General features: G+C 32.1%; 1 protein-coding gene across 2 annotated transcripts in view; it reads left to right on the forward strand.

Moving 5' to 3' along the window:
• The window catches only part of LOC107455972 (microtubule-associated protein Jupiter), a 43,223-nt gene extending 34,623 nt beyond the window's left edge, over nucleotides 1–8,600 (forward strand). The window contains exons 2-4 of one of the 2 annotated variants that reach the window (XR_011636587.1): nucleotides 2,814–3,136; nucleotides 4,911–5,886; nucleotides 6,075–6,219. Coding sequence is in view for 1 of the 2 variants with exons in the window: in XM_016073720.3 (XP_015929206.2) it covers nucleotides 2,814–3,136; nucleotides 4,911–5,084; nucleotides 6,658–6,752 (592 nt within the window). In the remaining variant the exon portion in view is untranslated. Of the gene's footprint in view, nucleotides 1–2,813; nucleotides 3,137–4,910; nucleotides 5,887–6,074; nucleotides 6,220–6,657 lie in introns of those variants that run through there. The other variant, XM_016073720.3, reaches the window with a different exon arrangement.
• The last annotated feature ends 10,527 nt before the right edge of the window (nucleotides 8,601–19,127 follow it).

The following is a 19,127-nucleotide window of genomic DNA, read 5'->3' on the forward strand; positions in this document are numbered from 1 at the left end:
GAACGAACAGAAGAAAAGTCAAAGCATTAATTTAAAACGAAAAAATTGAGAGAAAAAATAAATAATAAGCCAACGACCGCAGAGGCTTAAATATGGCCTACAGGCAAACGATCTCAATCGAGTTAGGTTTTCTTCTTTTTTCTTGACTTATTACGCTGTTGCCCACGCGTTGTTTAAAACTTTGACTTCTGAACTTGACCTAAAAATTTTCTTTTTGCTTTTGTTTTCCACTTTTATTGCATTTTTTCATTTGTCGACCTTTTACTAATGCTACTTCAAATTCATAACGCTCTGAATAATATTCATATTTTCTAAGGTGAAGGTTAAAAATAAGTTATATTTTCAGCGGAAGATAAGCAATTGTTATCGTTTTCGGAATGAAGAAGTAATAGTTTGGTGAAGATGATTTTTGAGCAGGCGATAATTTTGTTCACAATATAACGATTACGATGAAAATTACATTGAAGAGATGCAGCAATTTTCTCTAGGTAACGGCTGATCTAATGATGATATGCATTTACAATTGGGTCTCTATTTTGATGTTTATCGGGAAAAAAACTATTGTTCTTTTTTTCTTTTTCTTTTTTAAAAAAAAGTGGCAGATTATTCGATATTAACTCACTTCAAAACGTCAAGATGATTTATCGGGAAAAGAATTCTAAATTTTCCAAATAATGAATTTAGAGAGGAACTATAGTATTTTCTACGACTGTGCAATTCTTGACCTATTTAGAAAACGACAATTAAATAAAAACATAAATCTATATTTCGTATTTTAAAACACAGAAATATATTTGTTTTAGCAACGTTTCACAAAATCTTCATTTAAATTTCAAAAACCTCGTTTAAACTGGATACCGAATATTAATTATATTTGTAAATGAAAGCTTAATAGTTTTTGAATAAACGTTATTGATTATTATTATTAAAAAATGGCTATGTTTCCACGTATGCTATATTTACTTCTTCCAATGCTTATAATTTCAAAGGAAATTGCTGCTATGAAAACAAAGCACCTCACTTCTTGTCCGTGTCATCTCTCACTTTTATTATTTTCTTAAGAGTTTTTTTTTTTTTTTTTTTTTACTCCGGTACTTTTCGAACAACTCATTATTCCCAGTCTACCGAAAACTGTTTTTTTCTCTCTCTCGGTGTCACCCTCTCCGTGGGCCTGGGAAAAGACTTTCAACTTCCTGCGATTGCTACACTTTTTATTCTTGCATTAAAATAATAGGAAAAGAAATGTATGTGTCTGAATATTTTTTTCTTCTCTACGGTAGAAGTTTGATTAAAGAAGTAATTGCTGGGTTCTAACACGAAAAGGTAATTGGAAGAACCCGCTTCTCTTGTAGGCGCTTCAGAATTAAAAAAGTTCTTTTGAACCAATTCGTTTGCTTGAAAGGATTCGATGTTTAAATTTTAGCTGACTTTGGGAAGATGCAATAATAAGAATAAAATAAATAGAAAATTTTTATGATCTAGGCTTGTGACTCATTCTGACCTCCCTTTACCTCCCCTTCTATATTTTCCCTTCAAATGACATCACAGAAAACGATTTTCTCTCCCTAAAAGTTAATTGCCGAGTTGAGGGATGTGTTGGATTCTTATCGTCTGCGATGAATCAGCACTTCTCGACTCTCTCATAACGTTTCTTCTTGCGAATGTGGCGGAATTTGAGGGAAAATAATTAGGAAATAAGAAAAGAAATTACTTTTTTTTTTTTTGCTTCCAAAGGAAACTTCTGTTCTATTTCTTAGCAATCTTCTCTTTGCGGTAAAAGTTCTGAATAGTCCTTTGTTTTTCAAGTGTTAGGGGGAAGAAATATTTGCTTTGTTAGTTTAGCCGCAAACGATATATCTGCGATGAAAGCTGCAATCAATAAAATGGTTCTTTGAAGTTTATACTTGTTTTTGTGTTTATAAATTTGTTTATCGATTATTAATTCTCTTAGGAAGTTGTGTTTTTCTTATTGTTATTTCGAAACCTAGGTTCTGTCTGAAATCCTAAACTATATGTTTTGACAACTTTGAAATGTTAGGGCTTAAAAATAACCTAAGCTATTTAAAAAAAAATTTCTATGTTTGTATGTGTGGACAAAGAGGCAACCTTCTTATATTATCAGCTCTTCGGGATGTGTAGATAAATATGGGTCTACCAATTTCAAGACAACCTTATGATCTCCCTTAATTTTCATGGCGATCGCCATAAACCGCCAAATCTTGTAAAAAACCCAGTTAAAACTAGCAAAACTAAGAGTAACCATACACACACTTTTTGTTTCGCTCAGGCTTTGCATTCAAACCACGCCATATAGTAATTAATATTTTTCCAATTTAAACATTGAAAAAAAAATTTTTTTGACGATTTTTAATTTATTGTTGAGTGAGGAAGATGCCTTTAGGAACACAACTTTCCATTTCGACATATTATTCACATGATCGAACATGTAAATTGTAATAAGCTTATAGGATATGCCTGTTAAATAAAATGTACTATCTAGCTATCACAAGATGAGTCCCGGATCAAGGCTTACTGGAGGCGGACTGGTATCAGACTGGTCTATTTATTTTAGAAGAAGATAAGGCTTAGGTTTGGCTGCCGTGTTGAACTAAAACTAGTTCTGCTTTCTGGTCTATTTTAACTAGTACCTGCCACCTAAGCTACTTCGCGAAATGCGCAAGTCTGTCAACCTCGCTGATAGCAAATCTCGTTATTGTCAGACGATATTCATTTTACTTTGATTGATTCATTTGTTTATTTGTCTTGCCTGTGTTTTAAACCTTCCCAATATTCATATTGAAAATCTCTTTTAGAATTGTCAAGCCTCCTGGCGGTGAATGCAGCGATATTTTCGGAGTGCAAAACGGAGTTGCACCTCTTAGCCCAGATCAATTGACTCCCAGGAAAGCGAACAACTACATGCAGTCGACTATATTCAGTCCCGATTCGCCGGATTCGTCCTACCACTCAAATTATTCTACTCCTGCCACGACCCCGTCCAAGTTGTTACCCACAGCTGAGAGGCTATTTGGATCTTCAGAAGACCACACTCCTAGGAAAATAGTCAATAGGCAAAGGTCATCCATTTTTGAAGAAGAGGTATCTCCCAAAACACCCACCCCGAAATCTGCAAATAGTAAGTGTTATCATTCACACTCAAAAAATCGGTTCAACATTGAACCCTAATATTGTTAACTCAAACCATAATATGGTGCCGAGTATCAACAACTTAATTAAGGGATTAAATTGGACCATGTTTTCTTTCAAGTTGAAATGTAGAATCGTGTAATTAAGAAGTACGATAATATGGTTCAAAGTAACACCATATTTAAGCAAATTTTAACAATATTATGGTTCCTCAAGCTCCAAACTTTTTACATTTTTTTTCTCATGCATGATTTTAAATATAATATTGACAATAAATTTGGATGTTTCCGTGAAAATGTGATGTCGTTATACGGAGTGTGAGTGAATATTTCTATATTTAAAAAAATATATGCTTGAAAAGACTTCTTCAAAAGTATCTGTAATTTCTATATTAAAAATTAGAGCAGCGGTGACTTAGGGAATAGTGCATTCGTCTGCCAATGTGGTGCCCCAGGTTCGAATTGCAGCTGTGCTTGGTTGAAACGATTTCTGTTCTCTATTCGTTCCGAACACAGTGTTGACATAAAATATGATCATGGGTTAGAATCCTCTTGCCTTCGGGGTAACCGTAGGGGGGCGGGGTTCGTAGTTTATCTCTCCGTGTAACGCAAATATAGTTCCATAAAATTTTCCTGCTCGAAATCAAGTTTATCCAAATGATTGATTCAGAAAGTCCCTTGTCGTCTGAGTTGAGTTCAAAATTACAAGGCTACGGAGTTGAACATTGATAGTTCTAAATTTAGAAATAGGTCGGCTGTTCAACGCTGGTTATAAAATAAAATATGTCCCGAAGTGGACTGATCGTTAAGACACGGTTCCCAGCAGATCACCGAAGTCAAGCATCACTGGCTACGGTCAGTGTGAGGGTAGGTAACCACTTGGATCAGTCAGCGTTGGGACCGAGGGTGTGCGGTATTGGTCCTTGTTAAACTGTTCTACCGTAAAGTGCTCGACTTCGTGTGCAGGTCGTCGGGCTAAGATATTGTCTAAGNAAAATTGCGATGGCATCCATGTCTTCGGATCATCCTCAGGGATGTTTCCCAGACCGTCGCCACTAGCCCATTTTGCAGTAATAACTCTAGTGCGACGAAAATGAACAACAACAACGACACAAAATAAAATATATTAAAATTATAAGTTGGATAGCGAAGTAAGCAGAGGACGTAGGTATTGCTATAGTATTGATCTTAATAATTGCATCAACATGTGAAAAACTATAAAATTGATAAATTATGCTCCAAAAATAAGTGCCCTTTCGATAGCAACATTACCCTATATAGTTCCCAACCCAGGCTGATATTAAACATCCCTCCGCCTGTCAAATCGTAGATTGTTATCCCGTTGTTGTCGTGTACTGACTACGAGGAGTTTTATGATTTTATCCTCCGTAAGTGACACAAATACGGGTTAATCTCTCTCACTCAGAAATAAATATATAAAATTTACCAAAAAATCTTCCACAAAAATATGATTGAACCGATAGTTTATGCATCATTTATCTTTTGAATATAGTTTTAAATTATAGAAATCGTAAGTGTTTATTATGGTAGTTAAGTGTATATTTAGTGCCCGCCACTCTTTTCTGCACTTGACTGTTTGTTTACTGATGATGATAACAATTTTAGATGTGTTTGAGAAAATTATTCTCATAATGAAATTATTTCTCTCGTTTTAAGTTATAATCAAATAACTATTTTGATACTGAATATTCAGAAATAAGATTGTTTGTCATTTTAAACTCATAAATTTTATTCTAATTGCAGCTCGTCGTCCAATGATCAACCCAATAACAGGAGCTCCTGTTTCTCAAAATGGCACTTCCAATGGATCTCATAATGGTACTAATGGGACTCCTAATGGTACTCCTAATGGCACCCCTAATGGTACTCCTAATGGTACCGCCAATGGATCTGTAAATGGCTACTCTAATGGAACGTGTAAGTAAATTTAAACTCTTCTATTATAAAATTTAAAAAAAAAAGAACAAGGAGCAAATTTAAAAAAAAAAAATACAGTACTAATTAAAATATTTCGTTTTGGTTTCAACTGGAAAAATGAAGCATCTTTATTTTTTACCATGGATTGATTGATGGATAGATGGATTCATTACGATTAACATATTGACAAATTATTTAAAAGAATATTACAGTTTAAAAAAACACAATTATGAATGCGAGATAATTCCGTGGTTTGGCGAGCGTAGCCTCCTAGTACTATAGTGTAAAGTTTTTGATAACCCTGCAATGATGTTTTGAAGTGCTGGTGACATGAAATTGTTATTTTACTATCATTAGTCAAAAAATTTTAAATTGTGAGATACATAAATTTTTACATCAATTTAGTGTATGTAATTATAATTGACAAAATCCATAACTCAAAGGGAATAGGTAAAATATTATTTTAAAAAAAAATAGTGTGGCAATACCAATGCGTGGAAATCCAATCTTTAAATCAAAAGCAAATCAAAGTTGATGAATTTTCTAAGCGATTTGGTGAGACTAATTTTATGTGCTCGAATGGCTGGTTAGACAGGTTTAAAAAGCGGGATAACATAAATTAAGGAAAAATTATCGGAGAGTCTGTAAGTGTTTTCATATCTGATGTTGTGGATTGCTCATCAGCTAAAGATTACTAGTACTTTTTTTGTACGCAAGCCGAAGAGTAATAAAAAAATAAAAGTTAACGCATTTTTTTGTTACTACGTATTATTTTTCAATCATTTTTTGTTTCCTTTTATTGGTCACTTATTTAAATAATGTGTAATAAAAGGGGAAAGTTTAGAACCATTAGTTAAAATCGCTTGCGAAACGGATATAGTGAAATCCTGGTTATTGTGAACCAAGATTTCGGTCCCTTGAAGGTTCACTATATGACTATATTATTTTACTTCCTCAGAATACAATCTTTCTCGACTATCGCACAAGTAGGCGACCCTGTAATTATTTTGGAATCCATGTTCAGTTTGATATATCATGCACTGTTATGGTAAGCATTGTAACCAAGTAAAACATTTTTTGGAAACTTTTCGTAATGCTTAACATCAGTTTATCAAAAGGAAGAAGAAGAAAAAAAGGGGCGTTTTCTGCTCTTAGAAAATTCATCATCTTCTAAGAAAAATCAGAACTGTAATTTCATTTTGTGGTTACTTAGTCAGAGTAATTTTTTAACCCTAATGATCTTTATTATTATTTTTATTTTTTGGTTACATAATGCGTTTTTGGGAAACGTTAAAATATTTTTGGGAATAATTTCCTATCCACATACAGACTAAATCATAATTTACTAGAAATTTATTTGTGATCAAAAAGAGTTTTTTTTATGTAATAATTTTTTTCAAGTGTATAAAACTTTCGTTGAAGTACTATAATTGACTAGTTATGTCTTTCGATGATTTTCTAATAAATAAATTTTTTTGTCTGAATAAGGTTGAGAAATTTTAAGACTTTTTGTCAATTTCAGTTGAGTTATGATAAGTAATTATTTACTCATTTATTAATTTTTTTTCTATAGGTAATGGACATTCTACACCAGAGAGCCCTAAGAGCCTAAATGGAACACCTCGTTCCCGTATTCCGCCCGGTGGTAAATCATCTGGAATCTTCTAGAATGCATGTGCAGACCCTGTCGATAATCGACAGTAAATCTTATTTTTGTTTTTATTTTTCCCCTCTCTTATGTCTTCCATTGATTGGATGAGCAAATTAATGATTAATCTGGTGGCAACTGGGAAAAGGCATGAGAAAAATGTTCTGTTTTAAAATCATACGAATGATGCCATAATTATTTTTCAAAACAGCGTGTATAGTGTTTATTATATTGTACAATATTATAAATGAAAATATATTACTGAAATCACTGATTCAACTAACCCTTACTTATGAGAAATGTGAAGGCACTCTATTTGCTTAGGCCTCAACTTCTATAATCATATGGGGTGTAAGCATGAACTAATAAAATATTTTTAAAAAATTTACGCATTATATCTTAAACTAATTAATATTGTAGAATTATCATGTATAGTGAATACAAATAGGTATAGGGCTGACTGTTACTTGGAAAAATAGTATAACTTAATAGGAGAACTATTTTATTTCTAGCTTGTTTTTCCAGAAGACTTTCGCGATTTATTAACAGTTTTAATGTATACATTATTTGTGAACTTTTTTTTCGAATTACTGATATTATATCTGTTAACAAGTCGTGATAGGCACATATATTTTACTTTTCCCAAAACTAAACTAGAAATAAAATGGCTTTGCTGCCAATTTCTTTCTTTTTTTTCCGGATCATAATCAGCACTGTTGGTAGTTTTATCAACTTCTAAGCATAGATACACACTGCAATCTCAGACTTAAATTTAAAGCAATAGAAGGCTTCTTTTTTTGCTGAAGAAATGTAAAGATCTAATGATTTGTGGAACAATTTCTAATCATTCCATTTTTGCTTGTTTTTTACATTTATTCTTCGCTAATTTAAATGAAAAACTTGAGCCAAATATTCTTAAGTAATCCTACATGTATGAAACGATCAAAATCATATTTAAGTGATAAGTTATTTTACTTTGTAATGAGCTTTTTTTAAAAACAAACAAACCAAATCGAATCAAAACCGGTGATAGATATTTTTTTATATACATATTCCACAGCTAAAAAATTAAAGCAACATATTCAGCAAAACTGTCATGATTGCACAAAAATGGCTGGTCCATTAAATTATGTGCCCCCCTAAATTAAATTCCAAAACCTGTATTTGCTCAAATTTCTTTTTTACCCAAATGCCAAGACTGAACTGACTCAATCTTTATGTCCCATTCTTTCCGCTTTAACCTGAACTACTAAACATTTATTTTGAAATTTATATTAATCGTTTGATTTAGTAAAAGCCACCAGTGTACTTTGTGATATTACAGTTTATAAAAGCTGTAACACGTTTTTGTGTTATACATGCACTTTTACGAAGCTTAGCAAAACTTTCTTTTTTTTTGCTTTTTGTTTTACATTTGTATGGACCTTTATCGTTTTGTATATTTGTATACAAATGGCAGCCTTCCAGTATTTACTCTTTTATTCTTTTGCTTTTTCGTATTAAGACAAATATATACTGCAGACGTTTTTCTGTTTACGATTTTATGCTTATTAAAGAATGCATTTTTGAGTGATGATCTTTACTTAACAACAATCAATATATAGCATAGTTAGCTTGTTTTGTTTTCTGTCTTGTGTTTTGTTATTAGTTCCTAAATATTATTGTTTGTATTAGCTGTAACTGTATGGAAATCGCTTTCAGACAGTTTTATGTAGTAGATGTTTGTAGTCTACCAATTCTACGAAATGTAATATTGTGTTGAATATTGAATTGTGTAAGTAATGCACGTTTGCAGCGAATTTGTGGGTCTTTTTTATGATGTAACCAGGCTTTTTTTTAATTTTTTGAATAAATATTTTACAATAAAATATGTATTTTGTGTTCCATTTTTTTCTTCAAAAATTTTCTATTGTTATAACTTCAGTAATGTTTCGTAGCTGCCAATTTTACCACTTTTTTAAGAAAATGTTTTCTTACAATTTTTAAAGTTTTGTGAGCCGTTTCGCAATGTTCACTCTAAATGTATATATATTTACAATATTTGTCAAGAATGAAGTTGAACAAAAAAGTATACTAGTTAGGGGTCTCAAATGTCAGAAATAAATGTACTTTAAGCCAGCTATAAGCAAAAAAGGTATTTAAACTTAATGAATTATTCCCGAGAAAGGCTGTACTGAAAACAACAAAACCTGTTTGATTGAGGGAGGAAATAAAGAACAGCTTACAGGTTAACTGATGTATAAATATTATTAAAAACATATTCGAGTTTCATCCGGCAATCAAACTGGTTTCGATGCTTTCAGTTTCATATATTAGTTTTCGATAATATTTTCTTTTTTTCTTTGCTTCAATATTAATTGGAGACCCCTCATCTACATATTTTTTTCTCTTCACTTTTTGCAAATTTTCTGAAAATACATGTTAAGAATGGTCATTACAGAACACCTTGAAAAAATTATTAGGACATATTGTATAATAGATTATGATCAAACTGTGAGTTCATTTATAACAGTGATGTGAACCAGTGACATAAAAATTTCTGCAAAGTTAAAGTAGGACGACTAGAAATAAAACCTTTTTGCAAAAAAAAAGAGAAATAAAAAATTTAAAATGCGATTCACTACAAAATGAAGAAAATTGTGTGATCACAGGTTACCCATTTGCAAAATGGCTGTCGTCTAATTTTTCTGTTGTCTAACTTAAATGTGTTTTCATCTTAGACATCTTTAACTGTTAATCCTGAACTGCTCGGTACACAATTTCACAGACATATTGAAATGCATCTCAGACGCATTCTGTCTAAATTCTTTTGATGACTGAATAGACATTGAACAGCCAATCGCGATCAATATTAACATTTTCGGATTGGTACAATGGTGTTGGATGGAGATTGTAAACTGCATCAACCCGTTTCGGATTCACAAGTTCATACATGAAATATGAATTGAATGCTAGGCTTTTTTTCTTCTTCAATTTTACATGAATAGTGAATGAACCATTTATATTGCGTGGAAGACAGTCTACGGTCTTGTGTAAGTTATTGGGTACGTTGGCAATGGATCGTTTTAGCCCTAACTGGTGATCCACACCCAGCTCTCGTATTTGCATGAAAGGGGTTCGAAGAATCACCATTCGCTCTTCAGTAGGGTTCGATTCTCTCAACAACTTTGGTACTTTTGTGAGGAACGGGCTTCATGCTTGCGTTTGCGAACGGAATCTTTTCGTTTTTCCGTTTGTGTGTAACGCTTAAGGCATTCTCGTCTACGTTCTTTGGCTTTTTCAGAATCGGTAAGTTAAGGCCTTGGCATCGTTTTTTTCTTGCTTCAACTCTAACTTTTGGGACCATGTCAATCACTTTTTATTTGTGATATTCCCCTGAATTAGTATTGAAAACGTCTAGTTTGAACTGTAGGTTAGAATTTCTGGTTCTTAATTTAAACAATAAAAAAAATATAGTTCAAATGATGAAATTCTCTTTTATTCACAACTCAATGAGTATTTATGGGATCTCTCTGGCCCCATATTTCAAAAATGGTAGTCCCGCAGTGGACTGATCGTTAAGACACGGTTCCCAGCAGATCACCGAAGTCAAGCATCACTGGCTGCGGTCAGTGTGCGGGTGGGTGACCACTTGGATCAGTCTGCGTAGGGACCGAGNTTGTGCAAGTTATTGGGTACGTTGACAATGGATCGTTTTAGCCCTAACTGGTGATCCACACCCAGCTCTCGTATTTGCGTGAAAGGGGTTCGAAGAATCACCATTCGCTCTTCAGTAGGGTTCGATTCTCTCAACAACTTTGTTACTTTTGTGAGGAACGGGCTTCATGCTTGTGTTTGAGAACGGAATCTTTTCGTTTTTCCGTTTGTGTGTCACGCTTAAGGTATTCTCGTCTGCGTTCTTGGGCTTTTTCAGCCTCGGTAAGTTAAGACCTTGGCATCGTTTTTTTCTTGCTTCAACTCTAACTTTTGGGACCATGTCAATCAGTTTGGACCCTTTTTTTATTTGTGATATTCCCCTGAATTAGTATTGAAAACGATCCAGTTTGAATTGTAGGTTAGAATTTCTGGTTCTTAATTAAAACAATAAAAATTATTCAAATGATGAAATTCTCTTTTATTCACAACTCAAGGAGTATTTATGGGATCTCTCTGGCCCCATATTTCAAAAATGGTAACTAACTTAATAAACTCACAAACTTAATGCATTATAAAATTAATAGTGAAAAAAAAAAGAAACGTCAAACAGCAACGGACGCTATGAAATCCAAACCACGACCCATTTTACCATTGGGTAATAAGCAACTTTTGACAGCATTTTTTCTTGAAACTTTAGAGCAGCATTGGGATTTTGGCATCATAAACTAATTTTAACCTATTTGTGCCCAGCGCCCAAAAATATGACTGTTTATTTATTTTTATCTAACGTTCAAAACTGGTTTTACACGTGTTTCATTATGAAGACTTATTTTTTATAAAACAGATGGCTCGGCATACCATAATGTATGAATAATATAAATGCTTATTGAACTGAAGATGACTACGGTGTGCTATAAATACTTATTTTTTATCTGAATTTAATTCGCAGTGTTTTAATTAAAGTTAAAGTGGTACGTAAAAGGAAGAAATGTGCCATTTGAAAAAAATAAGTAAATGTGTACTACCACTTTTATTATATAGTCATCATTCATATATAGGCTAGTTTTTGTTACCTGGCATTAATGGGTTAACATATCTGCCAACTCTTCCGGATTTTCCGGAAGATTTTATTTTCATATTTAAAATGGTAGTAAGTATATACTATTTTTTCTTTTATAAACTTAATTTTCAGATGATTTTGATCACCACTATACTTACAAAAATTAAGCACACATATTAATATGCGTTACTATCATAGTTGTTAACTTAAGTTTTCTCAAATATAACGTATTTGTTTGCTTAAAATTGAAGTTTTAATTCCATTTTAATACCACTGGGAAAAATGATAATGGATGGGATTAAAAGTTGGCAGGTATGGGTTAAGTGTGACAAATATGAACTGTTTTTAGTCTTCAGAAGCTCTAAAATGTAAGGTGAGTAATGATCTCATACCACTTGTGAAATTTTTTTAGTATTTTTAGAGCTATTTTAAATTTAGGTATTACTAATACAGGGCTCCTCGCTAAGGATTTCAAATTAAAAAGTAACAAAAGTCTTCCCCAAACGCAAAGTTTAGCAATTTATGATTAATTTTTTCCAATGGAAAACTATTTTACTGTAGTTAATTCCTGGCTTATATTATTTGGTTCTAATTGGTTTTGTAGCGAATCTACCAAAAATTACTGTAATGAAATAAAAACTACAGATTTGTTTTGAAAAATTAATTTAAATTGGATTAATTGGATTAATTTAAATTGGATTGGAAAAATTAATTATTTGGTTACCCCCCTCCCCTCGTTGGATACTATTCATTTAAATACCAAACTAAGATAAGACTGCCGAATTTAAAACTGGTAGCAATTTTTTGATAAAAATCAGTTTTTTTTTTTCTTTTTTTTTCTTGAGTAGTTTGCTAAATCTAACTTGGTACTTACACATGGCCATTTATATGACGTGGCAATGGAAAATACTTTATTTCTTTCTGAAATAGACTGATAGCAAAATATATTGGACAACACTTTTTTATTTTATTTGAAAAGTATGCACAGATATACCAACTTATTCCGGACAGCGAATAAATATTTTTGAGTGGTATTTTTGAGTGGTTTTATCCATCACTATTTCTAAATAATTCAAAGGGTTATTTAATTCGCCACTTAGTTCTCGTTAAGTCATGCTGAACGTTTTAAAAAGTAAGCAAAATTAGTCAAATATTTGCAAATTTTACTTTGTAGTTATTTACCGTTCTTTAAATTATTTTGGCGCATGTCCGGAGCATTTGGTATCTCTGCATGCATGATAGGTCTACTCATCATGTGATGCGATTAGGTTAAAGTGCAGTCTTTCGCAAAGTTACAAAAAAATTTTTATATGAGTTTAAATATTGACTTTAAGAAATTACATATTCTAGAACTAAAATGTAAAATGAAAAATTTGGAATTGAATAGAAAATTTTATGGTTCTGCATAAATGCACATTATGAAAAGATTTTAAAAAAACTAACATAAACTTATGCAATCTAGTGTTATTCAATAATTTTGATTGAATTAAAACATAAGAACTCAACCTTGAAACAATAAATCACAAAAAATATTATTTATTTATGCAACAAATATACTCGTGCAGTAGTAAATAAATAAAAAAAAGTATCACAAAACACTGCATAGCTTGGCCAAAGGATACTCTGAGATACGTGCTCTTTGTTCGCCAAGCTGTATAGTATACCGCCGTAGAGTGTCACCTATTCACATCTATTGATCCTTTCCGTTAAGTGTTGCTAGAGGGCGCTGTAGACAATTGGGCTAGAAAAGACAGACGTCGTTATGGTGTCAGAGTGGAGCGTCTTTAGGTATTATAGTTCATGTTGATGTACCTAACCTTAATTGCGAAAATTTCCCGCTGATTTAAAAGCTTTGAAAAGATTCTAGTTTCGTAAAGTTTAAATCGCACTTCTTCAATTTTTTAAAATTAATATTAAATACCACAAAATAAGCTATCAATTATTTCTGTTTTAATGGAGCTTCTATTTTATTTATGCAACCATATAAATAGTATGACATATTTCAAACAAGACAAACTTAGTAGCTAAGGAAGCGAACCGTATAAGATTATGAAGTAATAAGTTGGCGAGCGTTATTGAGTAGAAGTGAAGTTCACTAGTAATAAATTTAATGTTTTTTTTAATGACAAATGTGAGTACCAGGTTCTTAGAGAAACACATGCATTTACCAATTGGCGGTTTATGAATGATTGTCGGCTGACAATGTTTGATAATATCTTTCAAGTCAAAAGTCAGCGAATTCTTTTCGAGTTGTTCTAGTTTTTAAAACATTAATATATATATAATTTGTAGATTTTGTTAAAATTAAGGAAAATCAAATTTTATTAACTAGGCATTCTTAGGATTAGAATTACTGCAGCATGTTCGCAATTCCCAGTTATGTTTAAGTAGAGAATAATTTTACTTTGAAAAAAGGAACAAAAATGGAAGTAGATATAGCTTTAGTTTAGTTTCATCTTTCACATCGGTGATAAACAGCATTGAAAAGATATTACCCTGAATAACTTTTCCCTCATGATCGGAGTTACCGGTACGAAATGCCAATTTCAACGATTTTGATATTTGACTTTAAATATGCAAATTAATTAGTGCAAACTATTAATGAATTACAAAATCAGGAGTGAAAGCATACTTTCTAGGAATAAACAAGGTTTTGTTTACTTATTATTTTTATTTATATTAGTTATTATTATTATTTTTGAGAAATATGTATATTTTTGTTGGCTCAGGGGAAAGAGCTCTCGCCTCCCAACGAGGTGACCCGGGCTCGATCCCAGTTATGGCTGGGATTCTAATTTCCCACACAGCTGACACTGACCCCAGTGCTAACGTAAAATATCGGCAGTGGTAGACGGATCATGGGTTAGGGCCCCTTTTGCCGTCAGGCTAACCGTGGGAGGTTTTCCTCACCATGCAATGCAAATGCGGATTATTTCCATCAAAAAGTCCTCCACGAAGTCAAATTTCTCTCAATACTTGATCCAGGAGTTCCTTTGTCATCTGAATTGGGTTCAAAATTTCAAGAATTGGATCTGCTGTACAACGACGGTTATAAAAAATATATATTAAGCTTTCAAAATATTGAAAGTACCCACAATATAAAAAATACGGCGTAAAAATATATTGTATATTTATCAGGATATACTTTTAAATTAAATGAAAAATATCGAGTTATTTAAATTAACCGTCTTAAAACCTTATATTAAAGTGAAAATGCATGGGTGTCGAAATGTATCTTTCTGGGGGACGAATTCAAAATACATAGTCACAATAGCTCTCTAAATTTCGTACGCAATAAAAAAATTTCCTATATCTGCTTATCTAGAAAAAAATAAATTACCTTTTTCCTTCTCTTTCTTGTTTTTCTCTTTCTTGTTTTCCATTTTTTTTATTTGTCTGACTTATTGAGGGGAATTGGCAGAGACTTTTTAATGAGGAATGACCTATCGTCTCCCCTGTCTGCGACACCCATGCAAAAATATAACTTTTCGAATTTAAATAGTCTCTTGAATCTGTGTATATATGTTTTTAAAATTTCCTCGGTTCATTCCACTTGTATAAGATTTAGTAAAAAAAAAGTAGGCGTTACTTTTCAGATTGACCCATTCGGTTACGCCTCTTCTTTACTACTCCTTTTTGAAAAGTAGGAGGAATATCGTTGGAAATGTAGGAGGTTCTTCCGAAAAGTAGGAGGAATATCCTCAATCCACCGTTTTAGCAAAACTGGTATTAGGGTTTAGATATTATAAATAATTCAAAATCTAAGTGTACTGAGGAAATTAATACTCAATACCATCGATTCCCAACCCAATTCGCGGAACCTTAAGATTTCATGGAAATGTCATAAGGGCTCCCAGAGTTAAACCAGTATTGAGTTTTGAAACCTGTAATTATGTTTAAATCCAATCAATAATTTAATATTTTGCTTACATGAATTTTGAAATAAAATAATCAAATTCAAAAATAAAGAACTATGTTTCTCTGTTTAACTTTTCTCTAAGCGTATTAAACTTTTTTCCGAAAACTATATTTCAGCTTATATTGCATATGCAGCTTTCAGCTTAAGCGCACGTACAAAATATTTCAAAACTAGACTGGAACACCTTCTGAACTTGCGACTTCCATATAATAACTGACACATAACTAATTTTTAAACAAGTATTGATAAGGCAATGAAAAAAATTAATTACTAAATTAATCTCTTGCTGTTGTGGCAATGTCTCACAACCATTAAAACTGGCGTTTTCATGTCCATGTGAACTTTTGAAAGAAAAGATGAAGGAGATAAATCGTTTGTGATATTAAAGTATTTGGACAATTCATGACAGGTCATATGTATATTATATGCTGATGGATAAAATGATTAGTTCCTTTTCTTTATTTAATAAAACTGGGCACATGGGCCGCGCAGCGACCCCTATCCCATACATCCTGAAATATAAAATACATTGAGTTAACATCATTGTGGTAGTTATACAAGAATTCAAACACTTTGCTTAGTAAATTAAAAGTTGAAGGTTGAAATTACAAATCAATAAGAGCATTTTAAATAAATTGACAAATCAATTCAAAAATGTTTATTTAATTAATAAAATAAATATTAAGAGTTTTTAGAGTTCATATTGAAAGTTCAGATTTTATAGTTTTGTTGATGCTGTTTCCATCTGCTCTAAACTATGGTTCACTGATCGATGATTCACTTAGAACAATGATACACTGATCGATGGTTCACTAAGGATTCACTGAGATTATGCACTGAATGATTAGGATGGTATTTCGAAAAAGTGAGTTCACAGTTGGATATCAGGGGGATCGGATTCACAACCAGTTATCAGGACAGCAGGCGGGTGTGCTAACCACTACACCATGGCAGTGCACTAAAATGATTAGTTACAAAAAGAACTGTTGTAATAAAGATTTTAAACTAAAAACGTATTAATTTAATTTTAGTAATCCACAAGAAATAAATTAAATATTAATTTAATTCGATAAACATTAATTTAATTCAATAAATATCAAGCTAAAACTATTGCGCTTTCACTTGATAGTGGATTTAAAAATTGATCAAAGCAATTAAATTCAATGTCATTCAATAAATTAGACTGATATTAGCTTCTACGTCCACCGACTAGGTGACTGGACGCAGTTAAGAAGGACCTAAAGATAATAGAAATAACTAACTGGTGGACCATAGTACAGAATAGACTTATTGGGGCGGCCTTGGCCTGTCATAGGTTGCAGTGCCCAAGAAGAAGATTAGCTTCATAAGAATTCATGCATATCATAATAATACAATTATCGAAAAAAGCATTTCCCATAAAATTTAAATAAAAAAACTTTCTTAAAAAAACTAAACTAATTATATTTACCAACAAACAAATCTTTCCTTGAGGTTTCGAAGTTCTAGAATTCCATTTCGTATTTGTAATTTCCCCTAATTCCTACTTATTGCAATCTTCTAAATTTGGAAAATTGCTTCTAAGGGTAATAATATTTGATGAAATAGTTTCTATGTGATTTTTAAGTGTAGAAGGCTGTTTCTCAGGCGGAAAAACTGACATTTTAAGTTTGAAAAGCAAAAGCTGGAGTATAGAATTCGCCCAATGCTGAAAATAACAAGCATGGCAGAATGAAATAGCCATTCGTCACAGAAGGCGTTGCCAAGAAATCCAATCATCTCTGGGGGATACTATGAATAGTGTTTCCTACACTAGGGAACACTGCAAGCTCTATACTGCCCATACTTCCGTGTTACTGTTTCCGGTGTATTTTAAAGCCATTTGGTTCACAGTGTGGTCAAGACAAAATATTACCTTGTTACGGATATACAATCTTCAAAACTAACGTATGCATAAGCAGTGATTTAAAATACCACATGCAATAACCAATAAAGGTGTCGCTATATAATAAGAAAAAATGAAAAAAAAAACAATACGAAGGGTATATAATTTTAATATTAATTGTGAAATACTAGTGTTAAGTAGTAGTAACATGTGGTATGATCAATAATAAACATGTAAACCTAACATTTGAAAAAAGAATCGTTATAAAACACTTCTTACCTTGTCAATAATATATGCTAACTTTCAAATTTAAACCTGAATTATTATGTATAAACTTAATCTTGTTCCTGAAACAATATTCTAACACTAACGTTGGATGGTGCACAGCTTGCAACAAGAACAAACAGTAATAAACAAATAGAAAGAGGCCAAATCAGGACTGCCAGAAAAGCGAGTTATTCAAAATCTAGCAACCATGTCACCTTTTTTAACAATATATCTATAAATAACTAAAACAAATTTTCACTTCAAACTCACCAGAATTACTTAATAACATTAATATCTTATGAAATACAGCATATTTCAGCTCAGAAATTATCTAATTCATTTCCTTTATTGAAAACAAAATTATCCGTTTGAAAATATCACCTCACGTAATAAACTGTAGTAAGCAGTTGCAAACTTTCTAACTGGAACTACAGCAGGTATTGAGCTCGAGACTGTTATTGTTTGCATTTACCTGTATATTGAAAACACCATTCATAAATGAAAAGAGAATTTACATGCAAGCCGGTTTCCTCTCTACCTATGGCAATCCTTTGCACGCTTTTACTCTTTGCTTATGGAGAGTCATAGGGGAAGGAAGTACGTCAGTTTCTCTCTTGATTTTCAAGTAGATAAAAAAAAAAAAAAATTCAAGCTAGGAAACTATATGATACTGAAAACTACATTAAACATAATTATAAAAGAAAGCGTTGTGGAAAATTTAACAAATATTTGTGACCATAAAATGCGAAAAATATTAAAAAAAAGGGGAATTATTGTAGTACATTCCTACACAATTGAGAAGAAGAGGAGAGGAAAAGCTCAAGACATGGAACCCAGACTTCTCTCCAGATGGCGTATCCGAGCGTTGCGATCGCGAGTAATTCAATATTTATCTGAGATAAAATCTTTTCCTACGTTATTTTAACATATTACAAGGATTAAAAAAGGTCCACTGTTGGTTATTGAAAGTCATTTTACTATATACATTGGTTGTTAAAATCATTACTTAACATAAAAATGACTACTAAGCATAACGATTAATTATTTTAATTGATTACATTAAAAATTCATGATATCTATTAATTTTACTAAAAACTAATTATATCGATTGTTTATTAAAAATATCTAATCTATTAATTTATACCAAATTTTGAATAAAAACGATTAATCGAATTGATAGGTAAGAAATATCGATTAATTTTATAATTAATCGAATTTCGATTAATTTAATCGAAATAATCACAGTCAATGCTATTTGTCACTGTTACTTTTGAATCACAGTAGCAGAAGTAACAGTGACAGTGAATAGCAGTTTTGCCTACCTGCCCTAACTCCTACACTTTTGCAAGTAACGCCTACACTTTTACTCAAAGATTAGCACACATGTGTATAAAGCTTATCTCGAACTTCACATTTATCAAAAACAGCCCAGCCGCCTAATAAAATATCGGCCACAAAGCTATGATTTAAAATTAACGTCTGTATTGTAACGTATAATTTGTAGAACGGTAGAAATAGCATCTATCTCGGTACACAGCCGCGGAGCAGCTTTAACCGATTCGTCGACATTGTTAAGTTAGATAGTGGGGGTGATTAGGAGGGAAGGAAATGGGAGGAGAGGGTGCATATACAATTACATGGACAGTTCT

Source organism: Parasteatoda tepidariorum, chromosome 4, assembly GCF_043381705.1.
Source record: "Parasteatoda tepidariorum isolate YZ-2023 chromosome 4, CAS_Ptep_4.0, whole genome shotgun sequence".
Lineage (NCBI taxonomy): Eukaryota > Metazoa > Arthropoda > Arachnida > Araneae > Theridiidae > Parasteatoda > Parasteatoda tepidariorum.